Source organism: Abramis brama (genome assembly GCF_963993115.1).
Source record: "Abramis brama genome assembly, chromosome: 16".
Taxonomy (NCBI): Eukaryota; Metazoa; Chordata; class Actinopteri; order Cypriniformes; family Leuciscidae; genus Abramis; species Abramis brama.
Window position 1 is genome coordinate 29,854,115 of NC_139978.1, and position 18,706 is coordinate 29,872,820.

The 18,706-nt window shown below is 36.4% G+C and overlaps 2 protein-coding genes across 3 annotated transcripts; one reads left to right on the plus strand and one right to left on the minus strand.

The window, feature by feature from the left end:
* Window positions 1–117: 117 nt before the first annotated feature.
* slc5a5 (solute carrier family 5 member 5) lies at window positions 118–8,466 on the minus strand. Of its 2 annotated transcripts, XM_084086766.1 has the most exons (17): window positions 8,442–8,466; window positions 7,733–7,881; window positions 5,921–6,341; window positions 5,478–5,543; window positions 5,181–5,232; window positions 4,986–5,053; window positions 4,508–4,662; window positions 4,290–4,430; window positions 3,988–4,117; window positions 3,796–3,884; window positions 3,608–3,720; window positions 2,884–2,954; window positions 2,698–2,784; window positions 2,399–2,601; window positions 2,172–2,266; window positions 1,436–1,521; window positions 118–1,160 (listed from the first exon to the last, which is right to left on the minus strand). In XM_084086766.1, the coding sequence occupies exons 3-17, from the start codon at window positions 6,272–6,274 to the stop codon at window positions 1,110–1,112; spliced, it is 1,761 nt and encodes a 586-aa protein (XP_083942892.1). In that variant the 5' UTR covers window positions 6,275–6,341; window positions 7,733–7,881; window positions 8,442–8,466; the 3' UTR covers window positions 118–1,109. The 2 variants fall into 2 exon arrangements, with proteins under 2 accessions (XP_083942892.1, XP_083942893.1); XM_084086767.1 differs by lacking the exon at window positions 7,733–7,881.
* ccdc124 (coiled-coil domain containing 124) lies at window positions 7,755–18,454 on the plus strand. Its single transcript, XM_084086773.1, has 5 exons — window positions 7,755–7,846; window positions 9,022–9,193; window positions 14,506–14,698; window positions 15,611–15,716; window positions 17,497–18,454. Exons 2-5 carry the CDS (start codon window positions 9,035–9,037, stop codon window positions 17,696–17,698), a joined length of 660 nt encoding a protein of 219 aa, XP_083942899.1. The 5' UTR covers window positions 7,755–7,846; window positions 9,022–9,034; the 3' UTR covers window positions 17,699–18,454.
* The last annotated feature ends 252 nt before the right edge of the window (window positions 18,455–18,706 follow it).

An 18,706-nucleotide genomic window follows, 5' to 3' on the forward strand; every position in this document is an offset into this window, starting at 1 on the left:
TTTCCGCCTGCAGAGAAACACTGTAGTTTTTCTTCCTTTTGGCCTGATACAACCCAGTGGCTTATGAAACTTTAATTTAAACTATTTTAATCAGAAAGTATACGTGCACCTGATAGTAGTGTTGACATTTCAGTTTATTGTGAATGTGCATTATTCTACAGCTCATCTCTGTGATACTAGACTACTAACAAATAATACATATTCAAAATATGCATGAATTATACAGCCAACATCATTCAGTACATAAACACTGAAACAGTTTCATATTGATTCTGGTGACTTGGGGCTTTTTAGTACTTTTCTAGGTCTAGGATCCTCATGCTAAAATGAGGAACTAATATCCCATTAATGAGCCTTGTTTTATAGGTTTAGACAGACAAATAATATTCCTGTCTGCCAAAAAACAAATTAAATGCATTATTCTCATTGTAGGTAGTATGGTGTAGTTAAAATCTATAGTAGCATGGTCAATAAAATGGATCTTTATAGTGTGTAACAACTTAGGCTACATATTCTTTTAATTAATTCACACTAATAATCATTAATACTTTTCAGAGAGTTATTGGATCATAGTGATATATCTCCTTTAAAAGCATTCTGTTAATTAAACAAATTTCAAATGACTTTTGTGTGCGTGCTTATGCTCTCTTTTCTTCTAAACTTGGCTAGGAATGAAAGTGAACTTGACAAACAGGTGCGATGCAGGTGTGTGATGAACAGAAATGTATTGTGCGTGATTTTGTACTATGAAAGAAAGCACTATTGTTATACAGATCAAAGAATCATCCTTTGAATCAGGTGGTGATGGTCAGGTATTCAGTAATGCCAATCAAAAAGGAAGATAACCAAATCAGTATGGCTTTGACATATTTGATATGCAAGACTGTACAGAGTGTACCTAGCATGATGTTAAATAGTAAAGCTGTGCCTTTCACCATTTTACTGTGCACAGCCACAGTGCTTCCACAAAAAGCTATTTTAAATTTGAATTAAACTGCATTATTTCTTGGAAATTTAGTTTGAAACTTGACTTTTAAAGCGGGTCCTGCACCTGTCTAAACTTCACCTTTGTTCAGTAAAACAACTTGTTTATCAGCTGTAGCAAATAGTTATTTTGAACTGAGAAGGATTTCGTTGGGATTGTGTGCTGTAGTTTCATTCTGTAGAGACAAGAATAATTTCAGCAGTGTTGGTATTGTTAACTAAAACTATTACAAATTGTTTTCGTTAGCAGAAATTAAATGAAATATTAGATAAAAACAGACTAAACTTAACCAAATTAGAAATGTTGTCTTGGCAACTAACTGAAATAAAAATAAAGCTAAATAAGAATATATATAAAAAATAAAAAATAAAAACTCATTCAAAATATTTATAAATAGTATAAATTTATAAGTTAAATAAGTAAATGAACGGCTACTACCATCTAACTTACCAAGTTATGACAGGACGCATCGCAGGTTTTTTGTTCCAAGTTCCACCGTAATAAACCAGGACTGATAGAATCCTTCTTGGTGGGACCTGCAGTAATTCAGCACATATTCATTTGAAAGTAAAATAACATTTGTTTTAATTATTAAAGCGTTAGGTCACCCAAAAATGAAAATTCTGTCATCATTTAGGCCTCACCCTCATGTCGTTCCAAATCCTTAAGACTTTCTTCCATCTTCGGAACACAAATGAAGATGTTTTTTTGTTTTTTTTACTGAGCGATTTCTGTCCCTCCATTGACAGCTACTCAACTACTATGTTGATGCTTCAAAAAGTTCATAAAGAGATCGTAAAACTAATCCACCATATGAATTGAGCGGTTTAGTCCAAATGTTCTGAAGAAATTCAATCACTTGATTGAATTAATCTTTTATTCACATCTAAACATTGATCAGCGAACATAAACAGAAGCTCAACCATAATGCTTGATGTGTGAGAACAAACCATTTTGTTCATATGGATTAATTTACAATCTCTTTATTAACTTTTTGAAGTGTCAGTTGCGTGGACTGTCAATGGAGGGACAGAAATCGCTCAGATTGCATTAAAAAGATTTGTGTTCCAAAGATGAACGATAGTCTTACGGGTTTGGAACAAGACGAGGCTGAGTAATTAATGACAGAATTTTCATTTTTGGGTGAACTAACTCTTTAACAATACTGTAAGTGAATTTCTCTCACCTGTAATGTAGCTAACCACCACACCTACTAGCATGACTGCACTAGTTGACAGGGCTCCGAAGTACAGGTATGATATTGAATAGATATTTTGAAAGCTGCATGAATTTAGTTGGAAAAAGAAAACTTAGCTCTTGTGCTATTTTTCACAAGTAATTCAAGTCACAGAGCAGTGAAATACTATGCAATTATGGTTAATATAAAATGTGATACAAATTCTACAATCTTACCCATAATCCCGGGGGACTGATGATAACAAGATAGATGATTTAGTGACTGCTGTGGTGCTGTTGAGTGTTGCATTAGTTGATATACAGTGATCAGCACTAGTGGGTAAAACACCCATTATTTGTGGTGTAGGAGGATAAATTGTGCTTCCAACAGCAAGCCATAGAGACAGACAAAAACCCACAGCCACACCTGAGAAAACCCCCTATAGTGTGAGAAATAAATATTACATGGCTATTCATCGAGTGGAGGGATAGAATAATATATGGTGTACACAACAGTGATGTTTATAGAGCCTTACCGGTTTATTTGTGGCTGGAACAAACATGCCCAGCACAAACGCTCCCAGAAGTGGACCATTCACTACACCCATGACTGTGAACGAACCCTGAGGTTATTAGAGTTAAAAAAGAAAGCTGGTTAGAGCACAGACACATAGACTGAAATACAGCCTGATTAAAATCACAGTTATTCCAGTAGTTCACACCTGAAGGACTCCCCAGTCCAGCAGGGAGGAGAGCGCAGCCATTGTAATGCAGCCAAGGCCGTACAACAGAGCTGTTTTACACATGTAAACACACAATAATAACATTAGTTGACACTATAGGTATATTTCTAAACATTATCATGTTGACACCATCTGATATTTGCAGCATCACATCATGCTTTCTTAGTTAAATAAGTGCTGTATAAAAATCTCACCAATAATCTAATTTTAATGCATTGCAAATCCAACATTAAATTTGAATTAAGATGGAATTAAATGTAAATGTATTTTTATGACAATTAAGATTTTTTTAATTAAAAGTAGCATATATTAAAGGCAGCAAATAAATACAAACATTATATAGTTATATTTTTAGAGTTAATTAATTTTATAATAATTTATATAATATAATATTAAATAAATATAATATTATATTTATGTAAATATAATATAACATTATAAAATATATTCAAATAATCTTTTTCCCTTAATTTAAAATAAATACATATCAGCATATATTATTGGCAGCAAACAAATACAAATTATATAAAACATAATATATATATATATATATATATATATATATATATATATATATATATATATATATACATAATGTTATATAACATTACATTTATTATATATATATATAATATATATATATATATATATACAACTCTATGTTTACTTGCACCACAGGAAAGAATAAGAAGTGAAATCCTACATAATGACTTGGAGAGCAAGAGCTGTTTTCTCTGTGAAACAGTGATTAGCCATGGCTTCATTACATCCTCCATAGTAACAGCTGCCATTGCGTTAATGCTGGTAGAGACAGTACTGTGGAAAAAGAAGCAGGTGGTTTATTCCGTTTGTATCAGTAATCAACACCTCACTGAAGATAGTTTCAACCACCTTAAAGTTCCACTGTAGGCACAGGCTAGAAAAAGACCTGGGAAGCCTGGGTGATTCTGGAAAATGTCCAAAACCAAGTACGGCATGTACTGTGAAAATAAAGATAAAGACAGATTTTTGGTTTAAAATTGAATAGTGATTAGTAGGATACAGTAGGTACAGTTAATTCTGTTCATGCATGTATTCACTTACCTGGTCAGGTGCAGATATTCTGCCAGTCTTCAGTGGGTCACAGTTGGAGTATAAAGCAAACATCACAATCCCACAGGTGGCTGCACTGCTCACAATCAGACACAGACCCACCTGATTTACCAGCAGCGCCCTGCAGAACAAGACTGACACTCAGTGGATCTCAGTGAGCAGTGGCAGAAAATACTGTATGTGAGTTACTCAACAATCATTATTAGGAGAAATTGAATGCCAAACAAAACTAAATTTAGTAGACTGAACTGAAGAGATTATTTTAGACAGATTTGACTGATTTATTCTCTCACAGTTGGGCTTGTTTCTCAGTCCTGCATGATATGTAACGCTGTACTTGGGCCTGATTGGCTCCATACATGGATAACCAGACCATTGTGCCGCCCACTGTGAAACTCCAGAACGAGTACCGCCTCTGAGGGTCTATGGCAAAACTGTAACGCAGAGAGGGAATGAGCAATACAACACTAAATAAACATTTAAAAACATTCAAAACATTTACTGTTCATACTCATTAAAATTGATGCGGGATCCATTGTTGGCGATCTCTAAAACTCTGGCAGGCCCTCCTGCCAATAAAGTGCCCTGAATGAAGACTGCAACGAATCCAGAGAGCATGACTACAATCTGAAAAACATCTGTCCAGATTACAGCCTTTATACCACCCTGCAGGAAAACGGAAACATGTTACGTTCACAAACAAACATTTATACACTCATGCAACTGTTTTACTAATTAATCATTCAAATACACAAATCATACACAAATACAGGCCAAAAGTGATATCCAGACTAGGAAAATTGACATCTTCACCCTTTAAAACAAATATCCCCTCCGGACATCACTTTTGGCGACTACAGTGTACACAATTTATGAGAAATATTTGGCCACTTTAAAAGGGTCAAAATAGTCCACCAATAAAGCAATAAAGACTGGACACCAGTATTTGTATTATTCAAATCAGGCAAGATTTCACAACACTGGCCTACCACTGTTGTGTAAAATGTGCAGATGAGTCCAGTTGAGAAAAGAGACGCCCACATATTTAGGCCTGTGGCTTGATTCAGAAAAGAAGAAAAGCTTGATAAGAATAAGGGCAAAATCATATATGGGATCCACTAATGGATTTGCAATGACACATACAATGGAGACTTGAAGCTAAGAAATCAGTTCATTTCTCTTACCCTGATTCAAGATGACTGCAGGAGCAAAGATCACTATTCCAGTGTAGAGAAGCTACAGGAAGAACAACACAATATCAGCATTATGTATCCTTTAGACACAAGCCTAAAACTAAAATAAAACACATTATTATTTTAATACATATTTTGTGCAAACTAAATATTGGAATTAAAAGTATACATATACGATTCAAGGCTTTAGCTTCGATCAGCATTCTACATTTTGATTTCAGGGTACTGCTTTAATAGTATTAACAATAGTATTATATATTTTTTTATGATTATATGAATTCATCTTACTGTGGCTACAATGAACTGCAAACTTCCCAAGAGCTGCATCCCTCTCCCAAACCTCATTCCTAAATACTGACATTTCACACACACACACACACACACACATGAAAAAACGGTGCAGTCCAAAAGTATGTAAATGCTTGTTAGGGGAACATACTAAATACAGAAAATTAAAAGCATCAAAACTTGGGAAATGCCTTTTAATTAGAAAAAAAGCTAATATAAGGAATTTCACAAGTGGACTCAAATCTTTAGACTCCACTGTTTAGTACATGTGTCTTTTTATCACATACTACAGAGAAATTACTCGTCCTCACATTCTTTGTGAAATCCATGAAATTCATTGTGACTCATTGTATGCAATTCATATACTGTATATAGAAAGAGAGTGTGCATATATATAATCATATTGCAAAATCACTAAAGAAATAAATGGACAAAAACCAAACCTGATGTGCGCTGGTGATTTTGAGACGATAAAACACAGGAACGAACACAACTGCAGTAATGAGGGAGTTGAGGGCTTGTCCCAGGCACATATAGAGGAACTTAAAGCCATATAAATATGCCTCAGATGGCACGCCGAGCACCTGGACAGCTGACATAAAGCTGGCACAGAGAGACAGTCCAACCGGCACAGCAGAGAAACCCCTGCCCCCTGTGAAGAAGTTCTCCACATTCGAGCGACCCTGGGTGTGTCTCAGAGACTGGAATAGCCCGATGGCCACCGAAACCCCCAGCATAGCAGCAAATACTACATAGTCCACCAAACAGAAGCCCAAGTTGTCTGAGTCCGAAGCCATAGTGCTCTCTGTTTAGACTCTGCCAGAGCCTAAATGAGTAGAGTCCTTCTCTTCAAGAGACTGTCAGCTGTAACAACAAACTCAGAAATCACAATGCATTCTTAATCGACTCCCTGTTATGTTCTTTTGACTTTCAGAGGTTAGGGCTCACGCAGTGCAAAGTGTCATTTAAGGTAAAAGCAGCTTGAGTTTTTATTTTTTACACACTATTTAAATATTTAAAAAACAACTTACCTTTTTTGACCAAAACAATGCAAAATGAGTTTATGAGTGTATGAAAGACCAAATTCCACATGCCAGCATGTACAGTAATCAACTCATACAGGATAGAAAAAAGAATTGGTTTAAAGATATGTTCACTATCACTGACCAGTGTGGAAAGTGAATGAGCATTCTTTCAAACAGAGGTGGATTTATTTGTCTGGGCTGATAATTTGGATAATCGAAGGCAGTCTGATGGGAGGGGAATTAGGGATTAATGTACCGGTAATATGTGGAGGGAGGAGTATGTTGTGATTGACAGTCATTTGACACCACCGATTCTTTCCTTAATTTTTGTTTAATCTTAAAACATTTTCTTTGCTATGAAAGTCTTGATTTAATATTTTGATTAATCTGACAGATTCAATAAGCACTGAACAAAAATAAACAAAATGTACCTATTGCTTTTTTGGACATGGACATGTGATTCCATCACATTCTTTGTCATACTGTACCATGTAAATACAATTATGTATGGGAATATTAAACATGTTAAGCAAAGTACCATAATGTGGTATTGTTTGGATTCACAGTGTTTAGCAGGATTGAAAAACATCTATTCTGAATGAGATCTTTTCCTTTCTTGTTTTTATTTTTTATACAAGTCTAAGATCACATTGACATAACATGAAATAGGTATAATGAAGAAATATTTTAGATTTTATACTGGTGGTCACTAATCAAATAAATATGTAAAACTGACCATGTAAACTCCTTTGTACAAAAGGTCACATTTCCTTGATTCCACTGAAGCACAAGATGCTGTTTTATTTTCAAATCCTGAATGAAATACAAAAATCCTGAAATTCAAATAAAGCTTGTTATAGGCCCTGCTCATTATAACTAGGATTTATTTCTATAAAAAATGTTTTAAAAGTAAAATATGTTAAAAAGCAATTGTATTGTTAATAAAAAAAATATATATATATATATATATATATATATAAATTAATTCACGTCAAATTAGATAAGAATTGAAAGTACAATGAGAATAACAGCTAGCTAATAATTTGATATCCATAAAATCGAAGACTTTCTCATGACTTTGTTTTGGACTCCACTGTTTTCTGGTTAAGGACTGGAGCAATTAGACTATTAACAGAGTGACTCCGGATGTTGTCGTGTAGTATCACACGTATTTCGATTTTTCTGTACCTGTTGAGTATTGACAAAACAAGCTTAGCGTTCGCTGTTTACCGTAAGCGTGTAGTGGACTGACCGTCGAGCCTCCAGAGGGCGCTAAATGAACCGCTTCAACTGTGGCGCAGCGGCTTGAGAAGAAGAGCGAACATCATCCCGGTGCAGGAAAAGGTTGGTGCTGTTACATTATATATTAGATTCGGTGCCTGAAAATGAATCCGATTAATAAAATTAGATGTTTTAAACGCCCCCGTCTAGATCTGCTTTCATTGTCAGCTGACAGTGTCTGATACAAGCTTGTACATGAATACTATCACTCTCTGAAACCAGAGTGATTAGCAAAGATGCTAACGAGAAGGTTTCCGAAAAGAAAAAAAAGTACAATTCAAATGTTCCTAAAGTTCCAGAATTTTCCCTTTGCGACACTCTATTTTAGGAAATTAGATAATTAAATCCTCTAGCCACGAGACATGTCAGATGATACGTGTGCTGTCAGAACATAAAAAAAACCGAACAGGTGTAAGATTTATGATAAAGTTAATTATATACACACATATATATATATACATAACGTTACATATATATATATATATATATATATATATATACATACACATACACACACAAACACACACAGTGCTGCTAAATGTATATCATAATATATATCAAATAAATCATAATAATTATAATATATATATCGCAAATAACATTAGAATAAAGTCTATAAGGTAATTAAGAAAAAGTGGATGCATATTTTACCGTCTACCTTGTTAATCTCCTCTTTTGGAAGTGCTGTAAACAAAATATTTGGAGTTTAACACTGCCTAGTTAATACCAGATTATGTTAAAGGGTTCACCCAAAAATTAAAATTGTGTAATCATTTGCTTACCCTCAAGTTGTTCCAAATCTGTATGAGTTTCTTTGTTATGTAACACAAATAAAAGATTTGAAGAATTTTGGTAACCAGACAGTTGATGGTTGCCATTGACTTGCATAGTAGGAACAAATAAATACTATAGAAGTCAATAGCTACAAGCAACTGTGGTTACAAAAAAGGGCCTTCAAAAATCCCTTATTTTATTTTATTTTATTGAGGTCTGTGCTTTACTGTGAAATGTATGAGATGCACAGAACATATGCACAAAACCCAATAGAGAGCCCAATAACAACTGGTTCTAAATAAATACTATCGATTCAGCCTCAGGTCATGATTGCCATGTGTTTAGTTTTCAATCTTTCTCTCATTAGTATGTTTATACACTACACATTAATGCCCTTTGTGATCTCAGCACATACAGTATTCTACCACTTTTAACTGGTCATCATCTCTACCTTATCTCCCCAGGGAAGTCCCAGGAATGCCGAAGAAATTCCAGGGTGAGAATTCCAAATCGGCCACAGCGAGGGCCAGGAAGGCCGAGGCCAAAGCAGTCGCTGATGCACAGAAACAGAAGGATCTGGAGGATGCGCTCTGGCAAGATAACGACAAACATGTCATGAAGAAAGAGCAGAGGAAGGTAGGACTGATTTTTTTTTGGTTTAACAACTTATGTCCTTCAAAGCAGGAAATGCAGGCTTCCCATGTCAGGGCTCTGGAAAGTTTAAAATAAATAAATAATCATGCCTAGATATAGGTCCTTGAAAATGTATTTTGTGCAAGAAGTTTTCTGGAAAAAATTCCATATTCCCTCCGGTCCGCTAATGTGTTATTTCGCCAACACTTCGTGGCCTATGCATACTAGCTTGCTTTATTTACGTCAGTTACGCGCATTTACGTGTTGCGTTAAGTGTTTCCCGCGTGAGGTACTTTGTGTTGTACGTTGCCATGATGTTTACATGCGCAAAACTGTAACGATGTATCTTTCAAGGTAACACTATGTAACCTTGCTCTCACTTGAAATGTGCCCCCACATTAAGTCCTTGAATTTAAGGGTATTGGACCTGGAAAGTCCTTGAAGGTCCTTGAATTTGAAGTTAACCAAGGTGTGGGAACCCTGGAAATGTGATCTGCTTTGGGATTGTTTGAAATGTACCATTACTGTGATTAGATTTATGTCACATCCACACCTAATTGGAAGGACATTCTATGAAATGCGTGCATACAGACAGAGTGTAGAATAAACACAAGGTGGCAGTAAAGATTGTTTACTGTTCCTCCAATCCACTTAAAGGGATAGTTCACCCAAGAATTCTAAATTCTATTATTACTCACCCTCATGTCGTTCCAAACCCGTAAGACTTTCGTTCATCTTCGGAACACAAATGAAGATCTTGTTGATGAAATCGGAGCTATTTCTGTCCCTCCAGCTATGCAACTACCACTTTGACGCTTCAAAAAGTTCATAAAGAGATTGTAAAACTATCCATATAAATTGAGCGGTTTAGTCAAAACTTTCTCGAGGCTCGATCGCTTTATATGATGAACAGATTTAAATTAGACTTTTATTCACATTTAAACATTGATCAGCAAATATAAACAGAAGCTTCTTGCGGAAGCTCAAACATGCTGCTTAACATGAGAATGAACCTCATTGGTTCTCGCACGTCAAACAAACATGCTTAAGCTTCCGTTTGCCACAACTGATGTGTGCGTTGATGAATGTTTATATGTGAATAAAAGCCTAAATTCAATCTGTTGTTCATCATATAAAGCGATCGAGTCTCTTCAGAAAATTTGGACTAAACTGCTGGATTCATATGGATTAGTTTTACGATATCTTTATTAACTTTTTGAAGCGTCAAAGTGGTAATTGCTTAGCTGTCAACGGATGGACAGAAATCTCTCAGATTTCATCAAAAAGATGAATGATGAATTTGTGTTCTGAAGATGAACAAAAGTCTTATGGGTTTGGAACAACATGAGGGTGAGTAATTAATGACAGAATTTTCATTTTTGTGTGAACTGACCCTTTAAATTGTTCGACAGTGAAATAGTTTGTCTTAATCAATGCAGTCAGTAGTACCTGGATAGAGATTGCCATCCATTAGAAGCCACAGGAAAATGATGTCACGACGATAGTTGGCTGATGGCACCATACAATTACGAACATCTTAAACTGTGACATCAAAGGCAGCAGATAAGGAAAAATATTAGTCCATTTCACACTTCTTCAGAATGAAAATAGTCACTGTGAAAATATTTATTATTTGCCATTTATACACTACCATACAAAAGTTTGAGGTCAGTGAGATTTTTAAATGTTTTAAATAAAAGACTCTTATGCTCAGGCTCCATTTTGATTTAAAGGGTTAGTTCACCCAAAAATGAAAATTCTGTCAGTAATTACTCACCCTCATGTTGTTCCAACCGCGTAAGACCTTCGTTCATCTTCGGAACACAAATTAAGATATTTTTGATGAAAACTGAGCCCTGTCTCACTCCTCCGTAGGCTGCTATGTGACCGAAACTTGCTGGCCCAGAAAAGTTATTAAAGAGATCGTTAATATAGTCCAAGTGACTCCAGTGGCTCAATCTTAAGTATATCAAGCGACGAGAATACTTTTTGTGCGCAAAAACAAACAAAAATAACAACTTTATTCCACTATTCATTTCCTTCTCTCTGGACCTCTAGTTGGTTCGCGTAGTGTTTTTGCGCAGCGCGTCTGTGTTACACGTCACCACGTAGGCTCACTATTGGCCGACGCCGGTCATGTGTGTGATGCGTGATGACGTGCAACACAGACGCGCAGCGCAAAAACACTACGAGGCCCAGAGAGAAGGAAATGAAAAGTGGAATAAAGCCGTTATTTTTGTTTGTTTTTGCGCACAAAAAGTATTCTCGTCGCTTGATATACTTAAGATTGAGCCACTGGAGTCACTTGGACTATATTAACGATCTCTTTAATAACTTTTCTGGGCCAGCAAGTTTCGGTCACATAGCAGCCTATGGAGGAGTGAGACAACTCTCAGATTTAATCAAAAATATCTTAATTTGTGTTCCGAAGATGAACGAAGGTCTTACGCGGTTGGAACATCATGAGGGTGAGTAATTACTGACAGAATTTTCATTTTTGGGTGAACTAACCCTTTAAATACAGTGAAAACTGTAATATTTTGAAATATTATTACAATTTAAAACATTAAAAAAAAAAATCCTGTGATTGCAAAGCTGAATATTTAGCATAATTACTCCAGTCTTCAGTTTCACATGATCCTTCAGAAATCATTTTAATATGATGATTTGGTGCTTAAGAAACATTTCAGTTGTGCTGCTACTTAATATTTTTGTAGAAACCATGATAAAAAAAAATTCAAGATTCTAAGAATAGAAAATCCAAAGGATTGAAAAGTATCTTCTTCTTTTTTTACATTATAAATGTCATTACTGTCACTTTTGATCAAGTTATTGCATCCTTGCTAAATAAAAATATTAATTCAACAACAAAAATTATGAAAAATTTTGATGGGTAGTGTATGAAAAATAAACCCTCACCGTCAAGATGCTTTTTGCTCATATAATGGTCCAGTATAGTTATAGCAACTACCAGCTGGAGCTAACTACCCATGCTAACCACCAAAACGTTGGCCCCTTTTGTCCTAATTGTCTTTATGATATTGAAATGTTTTTGAGTTCTGTACTGAAAGTACAGAAAATTGATTCCCACCGTGCCCATGTTTTCCATATTATGTTGTCTAACATTCCCGTCATTGGCTGCTAATCTTGTATCTAAATGACACAGCTGTCTTCCTCGCTAAAGCTGCAGACATATGAGTCTGAGTAGCACACAATAGATTAATACATTGCAAGTCAGGTTTAGGGTTGCTCAGGAAATGAGGTCCCCACGAATAAAATGAAAGACGAAGCCTACTGGGTTAAAGTTACACCATCACAGAAGCTCTGATATCCTCTATCAATTATGCCGCATATTGATGAGTGTTTGTTGTCAGTAATGGAGCATGATTTTGAGGCCTGGGTGAGGTCCATGCGTGGATGTTGTGACTGATATGCAGTGATTGTTTGGTTATTATGTCTCCAAAGCAATTTTTATGCCATGTTAAGTGTCAGCAAACCAGATTGCAAGTGATCCACATCAACACATGTAACATGTTTATAGCAGGGGTGTAAAACTCGGTTCTTGGAGGGTCACAGCCTAAAGAGTTTAAAGTGTGTTAAGCGTTCACGTCCTCGTAGAACTCGTAATTACAAATTTTCTGAGAGCTCCTACTTGTGACCACTGTACCACCTGACCGCTTCAGATTTATTTAGCATTGATAGTGTTGCCATAGGAACACATAATTCCCAATCCACGGACGCAAACAGCTTCAAGTAGAACGTCACGTGTTGTCATCATGAAATTATGGTACTTACGACATGGCATGAACGCAGCACAAGTTCCAGCCCTGCTCCAACACACATACCTGTAGTTTTCAAATGAGCCTGAAGGACTTGATTAGCTGGATCAGGTGAATTTAATTAGGGTTGAAAGGCTGTTGTAACACATGCATAATCTTAAATCAGTATTTCACCCAAAAAATGTGGGTCAGTACTATGCAATGCAGCTTGCAAATGTGTTAAAGGGATAGTTCACCCAAAAAAGAAAATGTTCAGTCATCATTTACTCACCTGTATGTTTTTCTCTTTTTCTGTGCAATACAAAATGTGATATTTTGAAAAATGCCTTAGCTTTTTCTCCAATGTTGTTTTGGACCCCATTGATTTTCATTATATGGAAACAAAGAGTTTAATAAATATCTTCAAGAATATCTGTTCTGCAGAGAGAAAGAAAGCCATACAGGTTTGGAATGGCATAAAATTGAGTAAATAATGCCAGAATAATTTCATTTTTGGGTGAACTATCCCTTTAACACATTTGCAAGCTGCATTGCATCGGATTGACGCAGTTCTCAAATTAATTTGTTAAATATTTTTGGAAACAAGCTTATAGCAAAGTGCCATATAAATTTAAATCCTGTTTACCTATTTTGATATGTTTTTTGGGCTGATATAGATTAAGTATTTTAATTATTAGAAGATATTTCGGTAGTCTAAATATTTGAAAAGCAGTCTTTGCTGGCCTTTGGTGCCTTTTCTCCCTTCCCGGCTCTCTCTTGCCTCTATTTCATACATTATTTAGCCAGTGTTGGCATATGTAGTGAGAGTCAGCAATACTGGCATGATGTGCCAGTCTACTTGGTAAGGCACTCTGGTTAGGAGCTCCTCACACCCTGTTCCTTTCCTCCTGTTTCCTCCCATCTCTGCCATCTGATCCCCAGCGTCCTATCAGACCAACGCTGCTGTTATCCCACTGCAGCCATTCTGCTAATTATACCCCATGTCACTGGGACCGCTTTGTGTGTTCGGGAAAGCTCACCTGCACTGGAAACACACTGATTTATCCTTAGCATATTCTATAGATCAGCCACCGACTTGGACTCGGTGAAGATCAGGTTTGGTGACTATAATTTATCACCAGTAGATATGTGAGAATGTCAAGAGAGAGGAACATATCTTGGTTTGCTCTTAAAGCGCGCCCTGCCGTGCGTCTTATCTGTGTCATGCGAATGACATTTCAGCCTCTGCTCGACATCTGAAGGTGTCATCTCATTATGCGTATCTCCTTACTGTTGTGTCACCATTTCTGGGGATGTTATCAACAAGAAGGTGGCTGGTGGTTAGGATGTGGACAGTTAAGACCATGTCGGAACCTAGTAACCATTACTTACTGCCGCGCTGACACAGAGTGACTCTGAGCGGGCAAGAGGCATCTCTAATTTCTTTACTCTGCTCTGCAGTTTACACTTACATTTGCTTAATGACCGTCAGGCTGCCTTGATAACATCGGTCCTGTTGTAATTTAAAAGAGTGTGTGTGTGCGTGTGTGTGTATAGGATGATAAGGAGAAGAAGCGTTTGGAGGCTCTGGAGAGGAAGAGAGAAAAGCAAAGGCTCCTTGAGGAAGAAGATGCCAAGATAAAGGGTAAACAGACAAAAGAAGCCCCCAGTAAAGTGACTCGAGCTCAGATCGAGGAGACCCTACAAAAAGGCCAAAATGTTAAGGAAACCAAGGAAACCAAGGAAAAAGGTAAGGCCAAATCCAATCCAATAACTCTGCTCCAAAACGTACTGTGCTTCCTGTAGGCAACATCCTAAACATCATGAAACCTCATAAGTGACTGATTTCCAGTGCTGTACATAGCGTGTGTCACTCAAAAGGCCCGCTATACTGTATGGGAGATTTGACATGCATTGACTTCAGTGGAGTTTTACATTTGAATGTTGATGAACCAAAACCATGACATTCTAATGAACATAAAAACACACAAATTAGGTAAAATATAATTATTATTATTTATTTTTTTACATTTAATATCATGGGTTATTGTTTTAATGTTTTTTGTTACACTATATTATTCCAATCGTCCATGAAGGAAACCCTGACAAGTTAAAGTCACTATGAAACTGAAGTTGCAACAGATCTTTTCTTCTGTATCATGTCATGAATCAGAGTGAAGCGGATTATGGAAAGGAAAAAACAAAACAATGGTTGATGATTGGATGGAGGCAGATCTGAATATGAGCTTGCTTGTAGAAAGGGGCGGGGTTTAAGCGGACTACAGTAAATTATTGGAGAAGTCCGACATGCATCAACAGCCTTTCGCTTTTACCAGAAAATCAAAAAGTCATTTGAACTGGTGAATTGTTCACATTAAGATCAATAACATTACATTGGTAAAATAAATAGGGTGTATTATCATTTTATGCTGACATTAGCTCTATTTATATTCACACAACAAAATAAACTGGATTGCTTGTCAAAATTCCTACCCGGACTGTTCACATCGAGTGCATTGCAACTGTTTTGAACGCCTCTGAGCAAAGTGTGCACACCTAATCGACAGCCACATGTTGCACTTATTTTTGTGTCTATATTGTTTAATTGTTTGAATTGACATTTTCAGATCGTTTAGTCTAATGTGTGCTTTCAAATCTACAGAGAAAAGCCACTTGGAGATGCCACTTGAGGAGAACATCAATCGGATAGTTCCAGAAGAAGGCACGGTGGAGGCCCGAACCATAGAGGATGCCATCGCAGTTCTCAGGTATCATGCTCTCTGGAGAAATACATTTTTAGAGTTCTCTCTTATTCTACAAACATAATGCAAATATGTATAAAAAAAACAAAAAAAAACATTTGTTAGAGTCACAATTCCCATATTTTTTGCTGTTGTCACAGGGTCCCTGTGGGTTCTTAAAAAGTCTTAAAATGTCTTAAATTCAGTTAAAAAGTTTTAAATATCTTAAAGGTGCCCTAGTGAAAAAACCTACACCAAAATGTACTTTAGTTATCCAGAAATAGTGCTGAGGTCCAACTAAAGGTTAAGATTAAGTACAAAATTAGTTGTTCCAATTTAGCAGACATTAAGTATACCAAAAGTTCAATTGCTTTTATATTAAGTACATAATATGTAAATGTATTTGTAGTATACTTAGCATAAAATAAATGTATTTCAAATATATTTATTTTTCACTAGGGTAGGCAATTTTCAGAGCGGCTAGCAATAGCAAGCTAGCTTTGAAAGCATAAGATCCCAGATCTTCAGAGCATCTCCAAAGCCATGCCTCCTTTAAAACACATGAACGTAACAACGCACAGTCGCACACAGGCAGAGTCTGCAAAGCGTCACAAGAGACAATGTCTCTTAAATTACCTCATGCGTCAAAGCACATAACATTACAATAAAAATGAACATAAACAACTTAAAGAGCTCTGACCTGTACCACTTGACTGCTGCAGATTCATTTTGCCGTTGATAGTGTTGCTTTTGAAACGCACAGATTCGAGTCACAAACCGCTCCGAGTACAATGTTACGAGTTTCCATCTCTTCCAAATTACAGTAGTTATTAGCATAAACATGGTTCAGGAGGAAAAGTATAAGGTGGCTGCTGTTGCTCGTATGCCTAACTCTGCATAACCTTGCGAAACGCGCTGATGACGTGTGATGTCTGCGCGATCAGTGTGTGTGGAGGGACGAAAATATGTACGCTTGGACCATTTTTATACGTTCGTACATTTCCGAACATTTTATGGTCCTACACCTTTCACAGACGATATATAAATACTAATACATTTAGACCATTTAACTTAGTGATTGCTATCAGGATGTGAAGAGACTTTCAACCAGCATAACAAAAAAATTATTCTGGAACAAATCGCCTACCCTGCCTTTAAATGTACAACAAAAGGCTTAATTATCATTTTAAGAGCTCTTGAATTTGAGGATGGAGATTAGGAATCATGACACAGCCTAATGTGATTAAACTTCAGAAGGTATGATTTAATTAATAACTGAGTTCAAAGTTCAAAATGCGGCACTGTTGCGCGTTCTACAGGCTCGTGGTTTCGGAGCAGTTCGCGATCAATTAATACCGCACATTTATAAGCGAATGCTTATGATTTAATGTTGATGATTTATAACAGTTGTTACTTTATGGTTTGTCGATGGTTGAAAGTATTGTATCTCCCTCAACTTTTTGAATAAGCAGCTGGAAGTAGGGAAGCATATACATTTCAAAATAAGAGTCACAGTATATTTCAGGCTTGTTTATAATTAAAAGTCTCACATTATACATACAATTTTTCTGGTTATTGTTCTGATTTTGGTTGCACAATAAACTATATCTGGCATTTACTTTAACGTAAGCTATTGTGGCTTCTCTCTGGGCCGCCCTGTCACAGGAAGGAAAGACTTTAAACATAATTTAACACATTCAGGATATAGATTTTACCAGTATCAACACAATAATCTGTGCATTGCCTTTCTTTAAAGCTAGATTCCATTCTACTTTTGGTTCATGCCTCTGTTTTTTCTGTTTTTCAGCACTAAGGAAGACCTGGATCGACACCCTGAGCGTCGTATGAAAGCCGCCTACGCTGCGTTTGAAGAAGAAAATATGGCACGCCTTAAAATGGAGAACCCCAATATGCGACTTTCCCAGCTAAAACAGCAGCTCAAGAAGGAGTGGACGAAGTCTCCGGAAAACCCCCTCAACCAACGCGTGGCCTCCTACAACTCCAAGTAAACCAACACAATGGCACTTAAAGACTGACCCTCGACGCAGATCCTAATGAATACAAAAAAGGCACCATGATTAATTAGGACACACAAAATTAACACATGCACTGGTGATCTATTCACACCCCTCGCCTCTTACATGAACTCATAGACAAAGTTGGATTATTTAACTAATTATTCAATAAATATCTCATGATGTATGAACAGCATACAACCTAATTTGCTTATCTGCTAGACCACAGCATATCAAGAGCTGCTGGGAAGTTTTTAGTTTTGGTTTGGAGTGAATGCAGAGTGGATTCTTCTCATCTAGCACATGTTTCTTCCTCATAACATGTTTTACTGCAGCAGTGTCAAGCCCATTTATTAATGTCTCCATCTGATATGCTGCACATGAGCTGGAGTGTGGTTAACCTGAGGCAATTTTTTATTTTTTTATTTAGTCTGTGTGAAGATCTTTAGCTTCTGGTTTGAAATGTATGGAGAAGAGAAAGGTGATCTGATAATTGCCCTTAGTTAAGATGATGGTAGGGATTTTTTTTTTGATTGATTGATTGATCTTACATGACTCCTTGTTTTGAAACTGCACTTTGGACCCTGGAACGATGTCTCCACATTCCAAAAGCGAGTGGACTGATAACCGTTGGATTCCCATACACGCGTGTCAAGTAGTGTTAACACACTCTATGCTTTGCTCCGCATCTGGAGGAGGACAAACACTCTCGGTGGTTCTTGGAAAAAAATAATAAAGAAGGAAGAAAGAGTTCCTTTCACTTTTTTTTCTAATTTCCTTTAAAAGAAATGGCCTCATATGATGGAAAGCTGTTTAGTTCTAGTTTTTTGGTCTCCCATTTCATTTATTTTTCAGGAAAATGTTGTTGTCTGTTTTGACTAACCCTAGTTCATTTATTGGATCAAATATTGGATTGTTGACTGCATTTGTCAAGCTGAATCATTTAATCCTAAAGAAAAATAGATCAAACAAATACTTTTCCTAAATTTAAGGGAAACTGAG